General features: G+C 32.5%; 3 protein-coding genes across 6 annotated transcripts; 2 read left to right on the top strand and 1 right to left on the bottom strand.

The window, feature by feature from the left end:
• Positions 1–1,289: 1,289 nt before the first annotated feature.
• On the top strand, positions 1,290–6,858 carry LOC109172734 (NAC domain-containing protein 86). 2 transcript variants are annotated; one of them, XM_019321973.1, is made up of 7 exons: positions 1,290–1,355; positions 1,456–1,778; positions 4,186–4,463; positions 4,577–4,948; positions 5,093–5,554; positions 5,670–5,746; positions 6,041–6,858. In XM_019321973.1, exons 2-7 carry the CDS (start codon positions 1,622–1,624, stop codon positions 6,711–6,713), a joined length of 2,019 nt encoding a protein of 672 aa, XP_019177518.1. In that variant the 5' UTR covers positions 1,290–1,355; positions 1,456–1,621; the 3' UTR covers positions 6,714–6,858. The 2 variants fall into 2 exon arrangements, with proteins under 2 accessions (XP_019177518.1, XP_019177519.1); XM_019321974.1 differs by lacking the exon at positions 1,290–1,355 and having other exon boundaries at positions 1,373–1,778; positions 5,670–5,745; positions 6,043–6,858.
• Positions 6,859–7,459: 601 nt separating this feature from the next.
• On the bottom strand, positions 7,460–10,463 carry LOC109172491 (ATP-dependent DNA helicase pif1-like). The gene is made up of 3 exons (XM_019321647.1): positions 10,240–10,463; positions 9,225–9,319; positions 7,460–9,117 (listed from the first exon to the last, which is right to left on the bottom strand). The coding sequence occupies exons 1-3, from the start codon at positions 10,461–10,463 to the stop codon at positions 7,460–7,462; spliced, it is 1,977 nt and encodes a 658-aa protein (XP_019177192.1).
• Positions 10,464–12,848: 2,385 nt separating this feature from the next.
• Positions 12,849–16,512, top strand: LOC109172735 (protein ROOT PRIMORDIUM DEFECTIVE 1-like). Of its 3 annotated transcripts, none has more exons than XR_002052784.1 (2): positions 12,849–13,185; positions 13,817–14,034. XR_002052784.1 is itself a non-coding variant. In XM_019321976.1 (2 exons), exon 2 carries the CDS (start codon positions 15,330–15,332, stop codon positions 16,479–16,481), a length of 1,152 nt encoding a protein of 383 aa, XP_019177521.1. In that variant the 5' UTR covers positions 14,732–14,767; positions 15,263–15,329; the 3' UTR covers positions 16,482–16,512. The 3 variants fall into 3 exon arrangements, 2 of the variants coding, with proteins under 2 accessions (XP_019177521.1, XP_019177520.1); XM_019321976.1 differs by lacking the exons at positions 12,849–13,185; positions 13,817–14,034 and adding exons at positions 14,732–14,767; positions 15,263–16,512; XM_019321975.1 differs by lacking the exons at positions 12,849–13,185; positions 13,817–14,034 and adding exons at positions 14,738–14,767; positions 15,144–16,512.
• Positions 16,513–16,955: the final 443 nt, after the last annotated feature.

Consider the following 16,955-nt stretch of genomic DNA (forward strand, 5'->3'; position numbering starts at 1 on the left):
GTAAAAATTTTTACATTTGAGAAAAATAAAGACAATATAACTAATGAAAATATTTATTTTAATTAATTTATTGATAATTAATAATTTGTTTTTCACTGAATAAAGACATTGTAAAGACAATGTAGCGAATATAATCAATTAATAAATTTGAATATAAAGAATTTTTATATTGAAGAAAAATAAAGACAATATAACTAATAAAATTATTTATCTTATTTAATTTATTGATAATGAATAATTTTTTTTTTGAATAAAGACATTGTGGACACATAATTCTAAATTAAAAAAATGCATATGTATTATTTTTTGTTGTAAATACTAACTTATTATTTATATAATTTAATAAGAGTAAAATAGAGTACTAATTATGCCAACTTTGATTGGGATGAGGTTAGAAGTTTAGAACCTAAGATCTTTTTTTATTGAAATCAATGAGTAAGTTAATGGTGAACTAACGACAATTCTTAAAATTTTAATGGAATTAGTAACGGTGTGTGGGTATTTTAGGAAATTTTAGTGTAAAATTTAAATCTGATAAATCTTTTAATCAATCTGAGCCATTCATTTGATTAAAATCTGTGACCGCCATTTTTTCTACTCATTATAGGCCTAACTCTCTTTGACTCTTATTAGTATAGTAGATAGTAGATATATTTTTAGAGTGATGAGGAAATCTGTAACATATAGCTAATAGTTTGTACGAGATAAATCCTACCTTATAATTTTAGTTGGTAAATAACAATAAAGAGGTAAACTAATTTTGGTTGTACATAGTTGATCGACTCAAACCAATATTAATAGCTAGGCTGCTCCCGCGGGGTTGAACTTTTATCCTTGTGGTAGTTACCAAGATAACAGCTTGTTCACATTAAATGCACAGTAAAGGGATGGGAACTTGGGGGTTTAGAATTAGTTGTATATCCTATAATTATTATATTTTTTTGGACATATATAATCTTTAGTTTTATTTTTATTTTACATAAAATATTTATAAAAAAATTGTGGAATTCAAGTATCTTGAAAGGGAGGGTGAGGGTTTTCCAAAAATAAGATATAGTTATTATAAAATGGGGGTAGGGAGAATAAAGATTTAGAGCTTGAGAAGAAAGATTATTAAAGCATAACTTTGATGTGAAAAATTTAATTAAAAAGATAAAGTGCCTAAAGGTGGGTGGGGGCAACCCTCATCTTCCTCCTCCCTCATTTGCTTTTTGGCTTCTTCTCTTTTTTGTCTTCTCATATATAAAACTTCCTCATCATATATCCCCTCCCCCCCTCCCTCTCCATATATACATATATACTCCCTTTCTCCTCATCTCCTTCCCCTTCTTTGGAACTTCTTCCTCTATCACAAGGTCTCTCTCTCCTCTCTCTCTCATATTAAGAAAAACTAACAAAATTTTCCAGAATATATATATAGTTTCTGACTGTTTTAGGGTTTTGTATGTGTTGCAGTGTTTTGTTGGTGGCCGGATTATTACGACGAAGCTGGTTGGTTACCCTTGTTTTGTCGGGTAAACGGCAGCTTAGTACGTGTGGACTAACAACGGAAATACTAATAACTAAGATTGATTGAGGAGAAGTTCCGTTCCAGGTTAGAGAAGATCAATAATATAATATAATGGCACCTGTTTCATTGCCCCCCGGCTTCCGCTTTCACCCCACCGACGAAGAGCTGGTGGCTTACTACCTGAAACGCAAGATCAACGGCCGCAAGATCGAGCTGGAGGTCATCCCCGAAGTTGATCTCTACAAATGTGAACCCTGGGATTTACCTGGTTAGTACCATACATATATACCCACCTTCATCTTCTTCAATTCCATTCTTTTTTATTTTTATTTTTTTATTTTTATTATTAATTTGGATTATATATGGAATGGAGAAAATGAATAATGATGCATAGACGACGTTCCAGGTTCCACCAAGCTCAGCAATATTTTCGGCTGTATACTTTAATTTAATTTTGATTAATTATGAAAGCGTTAAATTAGTTGAGATATAAGCTTCCATGCATTAATGTCTAAAACAAGCTAGTATAGCTAGGCTGGAGAATTATATTGGAAAGAGACCTACTACCTAAGATATTATTAATTCGAAGTGGGTTTCAAGAAAGGTATATGAAATACCTACTGTGTATACATATCTTATTTACTTCCCTTATTATTCTTTTTTCATTTTTATTTAATACTATATGATTGTCTGCATGTATTTATAAGGTTACAAGTTCGACTCCTCGTGATAGCAACCTATTGACCTTAACTTATTTATTTGAGCCCATTAGTTATGGATAACCTAAGCTGGTTTACCTGCTTGTAATCATTTACCGGCTAGGGTCACAAAACCAGTTTTACCCCGTGCACACAATTGGGATTTCTCCTTCAATTCATCCAAAAAAAGTTTCAATTTTACAAAATGATTTTTTTTTACTAAAGATAATAAGCTATATATGATTTGTATTAGATATCATCACTCTTTATTTATTTTTTTTTTAGGAATTATTATTAATAAAACGGAATTGGATCGAGTTGTATAAGATTTGATGTAAAAAAAAAATCGCATAAATATACACACCAAAACAATTAAGGAACCAACATGGCTAAAGGTGCTTCTCTTTCTATATATATACACACACATGTATAATTATTCTGAGTTATTATTTACATATTATTGAACATTTGAATGTGCTTTATTTTTAAATTTAAAAGTTTTGTTGAGTACTGGAGAATGGATAATTTATAATTAATAATTTGTATTTTAAATTCTCTATGCGAACGCGTGGTGATTAGATATTCTGATCATGGTTATCATATACTTTGAACACACTTTAATCAGTCAAAAATCATATGCTTTAGTCCCCAACAAATACAAAATAATACAGTAATATTAATAAAAAGAAATTGATTTGATATTGGCTCTGTTTGGCAAACCTAGCTGAAAAGCTATAAGCTAGGAGCTGATAGCTGAAAAGGAGCTGAAAGCTGAAAAGCTATAAGTTCGGAGCTGAAAATTGAAGAGTTGTTAAGCTAGCTGTTATGATTGAAAGTGTTTGGTAAAATTAGCTTTTTGATAAGCTGATAAATGTAAAAAGACTAAAAAGGACATCTTCATAAAATTTAAATTAGTTTGTTTACATATTAAAATTTAACATTTCGTCTTCCAAAAAAAAAAGTAAACACTTTTTAAAATAACACTATTAGCATGATCATGATCTAGCATCCCATAATGAAGTAGCAATATTGTTGTGAATCTCCTTCATCTCCATAGAGGTGTGACTTAAATTTTTGTTGATGGAGATATTACTACTTGAATCTTGAAGTTCATCAGGCGGTATGTAATCTGGATGCTGCTCAAGCACATTAAACATCATATCATATTGTGAATTCTTCCGAATATAATTATGTAGTGCAAATGTGGCCATATTGCTAATTTAATAATAATAATAATAATAATAATAATAATAATAATAATAATAATAATAATAATAATAATAATAATAAGCTAAAGTTTCAACATAATTGTTTAGCAGGAAACAAGACTAAGGAAGGGATTGACGTGAAAATTGGGATAGGAGAAGAGAAAGGATTTTAATTCATAAGGTTAAAATATGTCATTACTTTAAAATAATAAGGGTAAAGATGGAAAAAAAGTTAGGAAGCTAGTAGCTTATTTTGAAACGCTACCTAAAGTAGCGTTTCAAAATAAGCTCTTATTTTAAGCTAGGAGCTTATTTTGGAAACATTACCAAACAGAGCTTATAGCTTATTAGTAGCTTAAAATAAGCTATAAGCTCCTAGCTTAGCGTTGCCAAACAGAGCCATTGTGTCTGTAGCAATAAAGGAAGTTTGCAGGATGGTCCCTACAATCTTTTAATCTCCTATTTGAAGCCTAGAAAAGATGTGTACTTACACAAGATACTCCAAGTCAAAAAGCAAGAAGAAAGAGCATGATTACATTGTCAGCTTCCAGATATTTATATATCTTTATATCTCTTTACTCCATTTCAAGTCACAAGCCTTCCCTATTCCCTATTATGTACACTCATCATCATCCACTTTTCCTTTCATCAAATATCACATTTCAATTCCCCCCTTTTCTTTTACTGTACAATATTATTATTATTATTATTGTTATAATTACAAGATATTATGTTCTTTAATTAATGTTTTTTCCATTTCATTTTGCAGGGAAGTCATTGTTGCCTAGCAAAGATTTAGAATGGTATTTCTTTAGTCCTCGAGACCGGAAGTATCCGAATGGGTCAAGGACTAATCGGGCAACGAAAGCTGGATACTGGAAGGCCACTGGAAAGGATAGGAAAGTAAATTCACAAATGAGGTCGGTTGGGATGAAGAAAACCCTAGTGTATTATAGAGGGAGAGCACCCCATGGAGCTCGAACTGATTGGGTCATGCATGAATATCGCTTAGATGAAAGGGAATGTGAAATTCAAAACGGCTTGCAGGTAAAAAACAAACACACTATGCATGTATATGTTACATAGATGTGCAATCTAACTATCAGTTTAGACTTTTGGTGATATAATATAATGAATAATATGATGTATGAAATGTGCAGGATGCATATGCACTTTGCCGGGTATTCAAGAAGAGTTTGACGAATACCGGTCCTAAAATCGGCGATCATTATGTTAGTGCGACGAGTGATAGGTCATCCAGCATGGACATTTACTCTGAGGGAAGGTGTGAGGAGATGGAGAGCTCTAACTACGCAATGGCGGCGCCGCCGTCGGCAGCGGCAGCTTCATGCTCATCCATGGCGGCCGCCGCCGTCCATGGATCTCCGTTTCATCATCATGTCGCTGCAGCAGGCCCAAGCACCAATGACGATAAATGGATGCACTACTTATCAGATGAAGCATTTAGCTTCCACACCCCACCTCCCTCCTCCCTTCCAAACTATGCAACCATGCCTTATCCACCTTCAAAGGTACCTACCATCCACCCCTCATGTGTGTGGACCGATTACTTTTTTATAGACTTTAAAAAAATACATCTGATAACAAATTAAAGCATGTGTTTCAATCTCAACTAAAAGTCTAAGCTGATAGTTAAACTATATCATTTGTTTCAGGTTGATATAGCATTGGAGTGTGCCAGGTTGCAGCACCGCTTCATGTTACCGCAGCTGGAGGTCCAAGATTTCCCCCATGTCGTTAGCCATGTTGATTCGAGGATGATGATGCCCCATCATCATCATCAATCAAGCTTCATTAACCACGACAACAACCCGGACATTGTTCAGGAAATCCTTTCGGTTGCACAAGCGTCGCAGGATCTGATGAACCAAGACGGTTGGGGTGGAGGCGGCGGCTATGCTCCAACTGCCGCCGCAGATGATGATTTTTCTTTCCTCCTCCCTCACAATGCTAGCCAGTTTCAAGACATGGGTAACTTCAGATTCATGGATCAGTTGAGAGAAGACCAGAACGGCGGCAGGAACATTGAGATTACAGATTTCGCAGATGAATTCAAGCCGGATAGAATGGTGGAGAACCTAAGATGGGTAGGAATGTCCGACAAAGACCTTGAAAAGGTAAATATATAATAATCTGGCAATCCTTGACCAATAACAATGTCACAATCTATCTAGCTATAATATATATAATAATGTGTTGTATTGATTTAGGTTTTTGTTTATGTTTAAGCAGACACTTTTGGAGGACTACAAGGCAGTTCCAATAGAAAATGTTTCAGGCTTCAATAGAGAAGGGCATGAGGATCATGGTATAACAGAAATGTTCTAAAGTACTATATTATTTCCTCCATTCTCTTCTCTTTTTCTTTTATCCCCCAAGCACCCCCCAGCCCACCATATTCAAATCCCTGACATATAATCTGATACCACTTGTTAGTGTCACATTAAACTTTTATTATGCATGTCAAAATCAAAACTATAACTAACTAGTAGCGAAGACGAATTGAAAGATCTGAACTTGACCTTTTAACAGACCTCTGTCCAACACTTTTCAGACCAGTTTTTTGTTTGTAGTTATTGACAACCTAACCTAGTTTAATTTGCAGGAGAAAGCAGCCAACACAACAACTTGAGTGACATCAACGACGACTTCTCCCTGGGATTCGACAACAACAACAATTTCTTGTCGGATGGCGGGGGCGATTTCTCGGATTCCCCGAGCTTCGAGGTTTACGAGAAAGTGGAAGTGAAGCACGGGATGTTCATCGCGAGCAGACAGGCAGCGAAGACACTGTACCATCAAGTGGTCCCTTCCACCACCGTCAGAATCCACCGAAACCTCCTCGTACCCACCTTTCCAGTATCAAAATTTGAAGCTAACATTGTGGTGGACAATAAGTTCATGGCATTTTCAAGAAAGATGTTGATCGGAGTGATGAAGTTCACTCGGCCATGGCGGAGAATGGTGAGCACCCTAGTGGGGGTCATCGCCATTATTCTCCACACCTGTTGGGTTTACTTTGTGGAATTATTCATGGAGGCCCAGGAGAAGAACTACTACTACTGCTGCAATTTCTCAGGGGAGAAGAAATCTGGAGATTATGATGAGTGGGAGATCAATTTCAAGAAAAACAAAGATTCATCAATTGCAGACAAGAATCCCAGAATGACGAGGAGAGTGGACGACAAGACCACTACAGCAGCACCATGGCCATATCTCACTCTCGTGTTGGCTCTTTCTACCATTTGGCTGCACCAAAATGTTACTTTCTTTTGATTTTTATTTATTTATTTATTTATTTTTTTGAATTACTAACCTCATTTGTTTGTTAATTAGGAGATCGAGGCCTAACTTAGCCTTGCCCTAAATTAAATTGATATATGATGATGTAATACCAAAGTGTTTTAATTTCTTACACATATATAGTTGGGAGTTGATTGGTATACAACACAATATACTGTATGTAAATTTTATTTTATTATTTGAGTCAAGTCAACTTTAATATAATGTTTAATTATCTATTTCTTATTAATTATTTCATTTTATTCAATTGGGAGACTGTATATGCATGTGAGTCTGACTTGGATAACAGTACAAATCTTAATGGACATTTATTTCCAAATTAAAATAAATAAATAAATAAATAAATAAATAAATAAATAAATAAATATATATATATATATATATATATATATATATATATATATATCAACCACTTTAGTGATTCAACTAGTACAGTAGGTGTACCCACGCGATGCGCGGCTATATATAGTATGATATATATACAGTATAGAAAATAGAGTATTTGAACCAGAAAAATTTTGAAATGAAAAACTTGTAATTTTATTACACATGTATGAATTTAGTAATTTTATTAGACATTATTGAAGACTTCATTGTTGAAACAATGTGATGCATGGCTACCTATATAGTACATAGAATATTACGTATAATATAATAAGAATAAGAAACATAATATTTTTAAAAATACTAAATTTTAAATAATAAATTGTGGAATGTTATTATACATTATTGAAGGCTTCGTTGTACACAACATTTTTAGTCGTACTAAGACATGGTACATTTTCCCCGCAAATCAAAATTTTCAAACCCCTGGGGTTACTAACTCTTGAAACAGCTACGTACAATTGCCCATGGTTAAAGACAGGTTTTTTCAACAACTCCACTTTAGCAAGCGTTTGTCCTTGACTTTTGTTGATTGTCATGACATAGGATAACATCAAAGGGAATTGCTTTTGTTGAAATTTGAAAGGCAATCTTGGATCTGACGGTGTAAGTGACATTCTAGGAATCAATACTCCGGTTCCTGCATTTGTACCGCACATGATCTGGCCTTCCAGCACGTGGTCAGCTAACCTTGTAACAATCAACCTTGTACCGTTGCATAATCCTAGTGTGTGATCAATATTTCGCAATAGCATAACAGGTGATCCAACTTTCAAAGTCAAAGCATGATTTGGTACTCCAGAACATCTCAAGGCATTCAAGAATTCCGGAGTGTGCAAATTCGCTAACATGTCAACATTTGAATCTGACTTACACACAGAATCACAACTCAAGTATGTCTTACCCTCAACCGGATTATGATCATTCATGTATTGGTTAACGGCATCTACCACATCCAATGTTGGAGCTAAAATTGCACTATCATTAAGATATGACAAATTGCCAATTCCCAGTCTAAAATTAGGGAATGTGCTATCAACAATTGTAGCAATAGGGTCATCCTCGCACTTCAACAACAAATGTTCTGGAACAGTAATCTCGGACTCACCATCACGTTGACTACCAATTGTTCCGTCACCTATATTAGCTATCCATTTTGCAAATTCCTCAATCTCCTTACCCTCGTTTTCTGATTGAACACTTCTCAATCGTAGATTCTTAGTCAGCCTAAAAACTTTACAGAATTTCCAGAGATATGATGAGCTAATGCTTGCTCGAACTATATCCTGTCTGGTACCCTTTGGAATTACTGGTAAAATTTGCCTGAAATCGCCACCAAAAACAACTGTTTTACCACCAAATGTCATATCATAACTCCTTGGATTTATGAAGCGCAACAGATCCCGCATAGTTCGGTCTAGGGCTTCAAAACAGAATTTGTGCATCATTGGAGCTTCATCCCATATTATCAACTTGGTTTGCACAAGGAGCTCTGCCAGTTGACTGCCGTGACTTATGTTGCATGTGGAATCTTCATTAACAGATATCGGTATAGCAAATCGAGAATGTGCAGTCCTCCCACCAGGTAATAAAAGCGAAGACATGCCGCTAGAGGCAACATTTAACACTATTTCACTCTTAAACCTTAATGCGGAAGACAGTGCTCGCCACAAAAAAGTCTTACCGGTCCCTCCATAACCATAAACGAAGAATAACCCCCCATCTTGGCAATCAATATCAGTTAAAACTTCATTGTATATGACATTTTGTTCTTCTATTAATTGCCTTACCAATTCCTGATTCTCTTTCTCCTGTTCGCCACAGTCGTATGCTGATTCTTCTTGAATAAACCTATTTGCAATAACGTTTAAGGCCCCAAAATTTGCCGTAGGCATTTCAGGATAGTCTTTCAAACTCTTACCATGAGTAGATAATAGCTTCTCAATCTCTACTAAGGCAAAGTTCGTCTTGTGCGAATCGGTCAACACAAAATCTGCATACGTTTATATAAAAATTTGGTGTTATAAGATACCTACGTTAAACTTGACTTAATATTGTGTTATCAGTATTAATAAAATAAATTGTAAAATGTATGATTACCTCTATTCTGCAGTTGTCTACGGACGTTGAATTGTGCATCATCTGATAAATGTTGCCACACAGCATACCAAACTATTTCCGGTTTACCCATGCAACTGCTCATTAGCAATGTCACAAACAATCTCCTCAGTTGATATGCTGACGCCCAATAGATTGCCAAAACGGCGTTGCACGGCCATGATATTATGATGCAATATATAAAAGATTGCTATATTGAAGATATAGGATCAATAGCGTGTTAGATGTATTAAACGATAAAATATATTTTATTGACGTTCCATAAACAAAACAATTACACATTATTAAATATGCATTTTAATTTACCTATACTATTGTTTAAAATATGCATTTACTATTTATTATGTGGAATATTACTATTGAAATATTTCCATCTAATTTTAGTTTCCGTTCCATTTTTAATTAAAATGCAATGATCTAACCATTTATTTTTTCATATTAGTCAATTATGAATCATTTTTATTTGTAGTCAACTATTAATATTCATCTTCTTTTATATTTTCAGTCAATTACTAATATCATATTCATTTTTAGTCAATTATTCTTTTTTATTTTCAGTCAATTAGCTAATTACAATATTAGATGCATTGATATTTTTACTCAATTTTTGTTCCATTTTTAATTGATGATGTAAAATATTACTATTGAAATATTTTTGTTTATTTTTAATTTTTGAAAAATTTTTAATTTACCTTTACTATTATTTTATTATTGATGATGCAGAATATTATTATTGAAATATTTCCTTTTCATTTTTAATTTACCTTTATTTTATGATGTAAAATATTATTATTGAAATATTTCCGTTCTATTTTTAATTTTCGTTCAATTGTTTTAAATTGTGAAAGATTTATGACATATTTTATTTATATTGAATAGATGTAAAGAATATTGATGACCAAAATTATTCCTATGTTCGTTGTGAAGATCGTGGCGTGTATGATCTTCCAATGTGTTGTAGGTCAAAGAGGATTATATTTGAACTATTGTCTCTAACTTGCAAACAGAATCACAACTCAAATATGTTATTGCTGAGGCTTGATTCATACCGTTCATGTATTCATTCACCTCGTCGACAACATCTAACGTTGGAGCCAGAATCGCTCTACTCTCAAGTTGTCTTGCATCCATCTTTCCAGAATGGTATTCAGGAAATGTGCTGTCAACAATTTGTCTAATGGGATCGCCCTCATTTCCCAATACAAAGGAAGATGGTATCATTATATTGCAATCAACACCATTGTCTTCCCCAAGTTTTCCATCACCTAAATCTGCAATCCACTTGGCAAAACTATCTAACTTCTCAACCTCCACTTCATTACTAATACTTCGTAAATTCTTCGTTTGCCTATTCCACCATAACCATAAACGAAATACATGCCACCCTTCTTCGTTTCGATGTCAGCAATCACCTTATCGTAGATGACTAACTGTTCATCAGTTAGTTTCTCAAGCAAAAAATTAGTCAATTACTCAATTATATTATCATATGCAGTGATATTTGTACCTAATTTGTGTTTCATTTTTAATTGTTGATGTATAATATTATTATTGAAATATTTTCGTTTCATTTTTAATTTACATATACTATTGTTTAAAATATGCATTTACTATTTATTATGTAGAATATTACTATTGAAATATTTCCGTCCAATTTTAGTTTCCATTCCATTTTTAATTAAAATGCAATGATCTAACCATTTATTTTTTCATTTTAGTCAATTATGGATCATTTTTATTTGTAGTCAACTATTAATATTCATTTATTTTTATATTTTTAGTCAATTACTAATATCATATTATTTTTAGTCAATTATTCTTTTTTATTTTCAGTCAATTAGCTAATTAGAATATCAGATGTAGTGATATTTTTACTCAATTTTTTTTCCATTTTTAATTGATGATGTAGAATATTATTATTGAAATATTTTCGTTTATTTTTTATTTTCGACAAATTTTTAATTTACCTTTACTATTATTTTAAATACGCCTTTATTATTGATGATATAGAATATTATTATTGAAATATTTCCTTTTCATTTTTAATTTACCTTTATTTTACGATGTAAAATATTATTATTGAAATATTTTCGTTCCATTTTTAATTTTCGTTCAATTGTTTAAAATTGGGAAAGATTTATGACATAATTGTGATTTAATGTATTATACTGTGTAATATTATTGTGAAAAATTAAAATGCAATGATCTAACCATTTCTTTTTTTTATTTTAGTCAATTATGGAATATTTTTTTTATTTTCAGTCAATTATTAATTATCATTTCCCTTTTCAATTAATCTAATTTCAGTTCATTTTTCCATTTTCCATTTTCAGACAATTATTAATATTCATTTCTTTTATAAATTAACCTAATTTTTATTCTATTTTTAGTTGATGATGAAAGATATTATTGTGAAATATTTTTGTTTCATTCCTCTACTATTTATTATTATCTGGGCGGGAAATCAAGTAAATATGATTTTATTTTTAATTATAGTATAGATATAGATTATGCTAAGGGAAAATTGTAAAAAATGTCGCTCTATATTATGTCAATTATCAATGTCACCCCTGAATTATGAGTGGCGTAAATGTTGTCCCTCAATTATCAAAACAGTGCACATATATTTTGTTTTTAATTATAGTATAGATATAGATTATGCTAATTATGATGTTTGTTTAACTATGGACGTAATATGTGTATGATTAATTTTCTTTAATTATGTCGATAATGTGTACCATTACTTTCCTTATTTGATTTAGATAAAATTTATATTATGACTATAAAAAATATATTAATAAAAGTATAATGTGTGAATTAATTTATTAATTACCATAATTATTATGATTTTATTCGAAAATAACCATTATCATAATATACTTCTCAACTTGAATTTTAACTTTGCTATTTTTTCTTGATTCTTAATTCTTCTCAATAGTTCAAATATAATTCTCTTTGACCTACAGCACATTGACCTACAACACATGGGAAGATCATACAACTTCATAAATTCAGAGGTAGATCGATCCTGAAAAATTACATAATTGAAACATTTGAATTGTAGGTACCATTACTACGAACAAAAAAACACTCTAGGTAACGAAAATGTAAGAACTCCAAGAAATGATTGTCATTGCATTTATACACGCCACGATCTTCACAACGAACATAGGAATAATTTTAGTCATCAATATTCTTTACATCTATTCAATATAAATAAAATGTATTTACTAATATAAATAAAATAACATACAATTTTCAATTTACATTTTTACTATAAACCGAACAAAAAGTAAAAAAAAAAAATAAATCATACTGCAAAATAATTTAGAATACAATTTAATAAATTAAATAAATAATCACCCAATAATTTTGGGCCAACATAAACATGTATCCTATGTTATAAAAACTCTGAATTGTTTATTTAACAAAAAAAAAATTGAATTGTTTATTTTAAAAAAAAATCAGCCCATTTATTAAACAATTATACACACACAGACATGGGTAACAATCAGTCCATTTATCATCCTACCAATCCAAAATGCTAACCACAAGCCCAAATCAGGGTCCCACGGCCCATATATAAAAGATCTAAAAAACCTCGTTTCTGGAAACTTCACCAGAAACAAATTGCTCAACCTATAATCTCTACTCATCTCTCTCGATCTCCTTTTTTTCGCCTATTCATTGACTAACTAATTACTTCTCAGCACTGATTTAACCGACTCACAACTCATTCATTACCCACAGATTCCGGCGTGGGCACTGCGTTTCTTCGTTAGATTCCGGCACTGGCACTGCGGTTATTCGTCAGATTCCGGCGTTAGCGCTGCGGTTCCTCGTCGTGCGGAAACCAACAATGAGGAGACGGAAAACCGCAACTTTCCCGCAGTGCGTTTGGCGGTGTAGATTTGCAGTCAGCGAAATATTCTGGTAGCCGCAGGTAAAACTACAGTTTTCTAATTTTGCATTTAATGTGTATAAAATTGTTTTGACAGATGTCTTTATTTTGATTTTAAGAAGATTTTACACATGCAACGATTTTCATATCTACAAATTTAAGAGTATATCAACAAATAGTTAGCTCCGAAGCAATTTTTTTAAAGATCTGTTCTGTGCAATATTGTTGTTAATGTGCGGTTTTTATACATTTTTTATTTTTATATGCATGTATTTTATCGGATAAATTAGGGTATACTGTATAGATTTAACATCCATTGTGTTCAATTTATATGTCAGATTTTTTCAGGTTTATTTGAGTTCAAATGCAATTAAAATTTTAAAATTGTTTATTTAACTATTGAGAAAAAATATGACTTCATTAGTTTACACATAAATGTACTTAATATCTTTCAGTTATGATGTGAAATTTTTTTCAATTACTATTATCAATAAATATTTTTAAAAAATATAATAACAGAACATGTATAAAATAGGTTTCCAGTGATTTAATTTTTTTTCTGTGTGTTTTTTCATTTACCTCAACATTAGAATCTAAACATTTAAATGCAGAAGGTTCTAATATGTATGTGTTTTTTCATTCTTCTCAATCACCTGTAATATGTATGCAACAGGTTCTAATAGCAGTAGCCTCGCATCGCGCGCGGGTGCACCTACTAGTAATAATAATAATAATCTATGAACCAAACACCCTAAAACAACATTTTCTTTCCAAAAAATATGTTCAAGGTAAAACTTTCCCATTCAATTATTCCAAATTAATTACCAAAATGATCATGTGACTATAATAAAATTACCAATTTAGTCATTGACTATTTTTTTTTGACTAATTAAGTCCTTCAACGTTTAAAATTTTAACCAATTTGATCATCCGTTTGTTTTGCCGTTAGACATTTGTTAACTTATGACCAAATTAATAATTTTGTTGTAGTCAAGGGACCATTTTAATAAAACTTTTCGGAAGAAATGGTACATGCGATGACTGAAATGGTCCCTTGACTATAGTAAAATTATCAATTTGGTCCCGAGTTAATAGATGTCTAAAGGCAAAACAAACGGATGACCAAATTGATTGAGGAGTTTTTTTTTTTTTTTTTTTTTTTTTTTTTTTTTTTTTTTGTCTCGAGTTAATAGATGGCTAACGGCAAAACAAACAGAGAATCAAATTGATTGAAGAGCTTTTTTACAATGTAGTATATGAGCCAAGTGTTGAACCCACCACCTCCCCTATAAGAGAACAATTTGGTGCCATTGAATCACAAATTATTGTACACTAAAAGTATTAATTGATAAAAAAAAATAGTCAATAACCAAATTTATAATTTTATTATAATCAATGAAACATTTCCATAATTAACTCAATTATTCCCGTTGTCTTCCTCAGCTTTCCCTAATTCTCCATTTCCCCCCTAAAATTTCTAAATCCCTAAAATAATTCATAACAATCCAACGCCGTCCCTTCACCGCTTCACGCACATCGCAAAATTGCACCCGTGCTCGACGCTCACTGTCTTTCCTCGACGGCCTCTGGGCAGAACCGGCGACCCACAGTCACGTCTGGGCAGGTAAATCAGTTTTACTTATTGCCTTTTAATTTAATTTCTTTGTTTCTAAGTGATATAAAATATAAATGATTAAATCATGTCACATTGTATGTTGAATTGTTGATTTCTTATTTTCTTGGGAAATTATCCAGTTGCTTTCATATTCTGGTTATCACTGTCTAGATAAGGTTTTGCTTTGGTTGAGATCTTTTAGCTGTCTTTAATGTTTATGATACTGTTGCTTTACTTGTATGTTGTAAGTCTATGAGCCATGTTTTGGAATTGGAAGTTTTGGATTTTAATTTATGGTATTCTGTTGTGTGGGTGAACTTGAATTGGCTGATAAAGATTGCAGCTTTTTTGCTCAAAAGTCTGATGTGTAGAAAATTTTGTGCAGTGACTGTTCTGTGTTGTGGTTTCCTGTTGAGGACAAGTCTGAATCTTTAAGTTGATATTCTAGAGATTTGTAGGGATTTCAAGTGAATTGTATAAAAGTGTAAAACTCCAAACATGTAGGCAGTGCCAAGTTTTTGTACGCTAAGGGCATTCGGGTGCTGATAGAAGCTTCGGTTTCCCTGCAAAAATGGTTAAAAAATGGTTCGAAACATTCAGCCCAGCTTCACTTAGGAAATCAGCTCACATGTGGTTACAAATCATGTACAAAACGGGTGGAGGGCGACCCAAGAAGAAGATTTACCATAGAGTTCATGAGCTGGACCGAGTTATGGACCTTCAGAAGAAGCCGTCATTGATTCTACAGCTAAAATCCATAATTGAGTCTCAAAGAAACCAGAGCCTCCTTCTGAGAGACCTCGAGAAGGAAGTTGGGTTTGTTCAGAAATGGAATTTCATGAATGTGATTGAGAAGTACCCTACAGTTTTCTATGTCACTTGTGCTGGTGGAACACCTCCGGCGGTTATGCTGAGTAGAAAAGCTAAAGAAATTGCAGTGGATGAAGGTGAAGTGAGAGCGGAAATGGAGCCCATTCTGATTAAGAATCTACGCAAGTTGTTAATGTTGTCAGTTGATTGTCGGGTGCCATTGGCAAATTTTGATTTGATTCAAAATGAATTGGGGTTGCCTCCTGACTACAAAAACTCTTTGATCTCAAAATACCCAGAATTTTTCTCGGTGAAAGGGGTTAACGGTAGGGATTATCTTCACTTGGAGAATTGGGATTCTTCATTAGCAGTCACTGCCAGGGAGGAAAGATGGGCGTGTGAAAGGGAATCCAAGTTGGAAGAGGGTATAAAGCCAACAAGAACATCCAAAGACGGGAACTTTTCTGGTCCTTTTGCATTTCACGTGAGTTTCCCTGCTGGATTCAGGCCAAACAAGGGTTACCTCGAGGAAGTTGTGAGATGGCAGAAGATGGAGTTTCCATCTCCATACTTGAACGCTAGGAGATTTGACATCGCTGATCCAAAAGCTCGAAAAAGAGTGGTGGGCGTGCTTCATGAACTCCTGAGTTTGACTATGGAGAAGCGGTTGACATCCGCTCAACTCGAGGCATTCCATTCTGAATATCGGTTGCCTGCTAAGCTCCTACTTTGCTTCATCAAACAACACGGTATATTTTACATTACAAATAAAGGTGTAAAGAGTAGTGTATTCCTAAAAGAGGCTTACAATGGATCCAATTTGATTCACAAATGCCCTCTTTTGGTGTTTAGGGATAGATTCATTGCACTGATGGGTAGAAAGGACATCAATTCATTCTATAATATTATTTGAGTCAAGTCAACTTTAATATAATGTTTAATTTAATTATTTCATTTTATTCAATTGGGAGACTGTATATGCATGTGAGTCTGACTTGGATAACAGTACAAATCTTAATGGACATTTATTTCCAAATTAAAATATATATATATATATATATATATATATATATATATATATATATATATATATATATATATATATATATATATATATTATAATATCAACCACTTTAGTGATTCAATTATTTGCAATGATGATATGATGATGAGATGAGACTTATCATAAGGAAATAAATTTGGGTTTTCACTACTAATTATAATTTTTGATCCGTATGGGTAATTCAAATTATAATTTTTGGTCCGTATAGGTAATTCAAATGGTCATAGATGTGAAAGTTTAAAAAAATTATAACTTTTGATGTAGTGATAAAGGGTTTGATATGCCTATATTGATATCAAACTATTACTTAATGAGTACCATACT

Source organism: Ipomoea nil, unplaced genomic scaffold (assembly GCF_001879475.1).
Source record: "Ipomoea nil cultivar Tokyo-kokei standard unplaced genomic scaffold, Asagao_1.1 scaffold0418, whole genome shotgun sequence".
NCBI lineage: Eukaryota > Viridiplantae > Streptophyta > Magnoliopsida > Solanales > Convolvulaceae > Ipomoea > Ipomoea nil.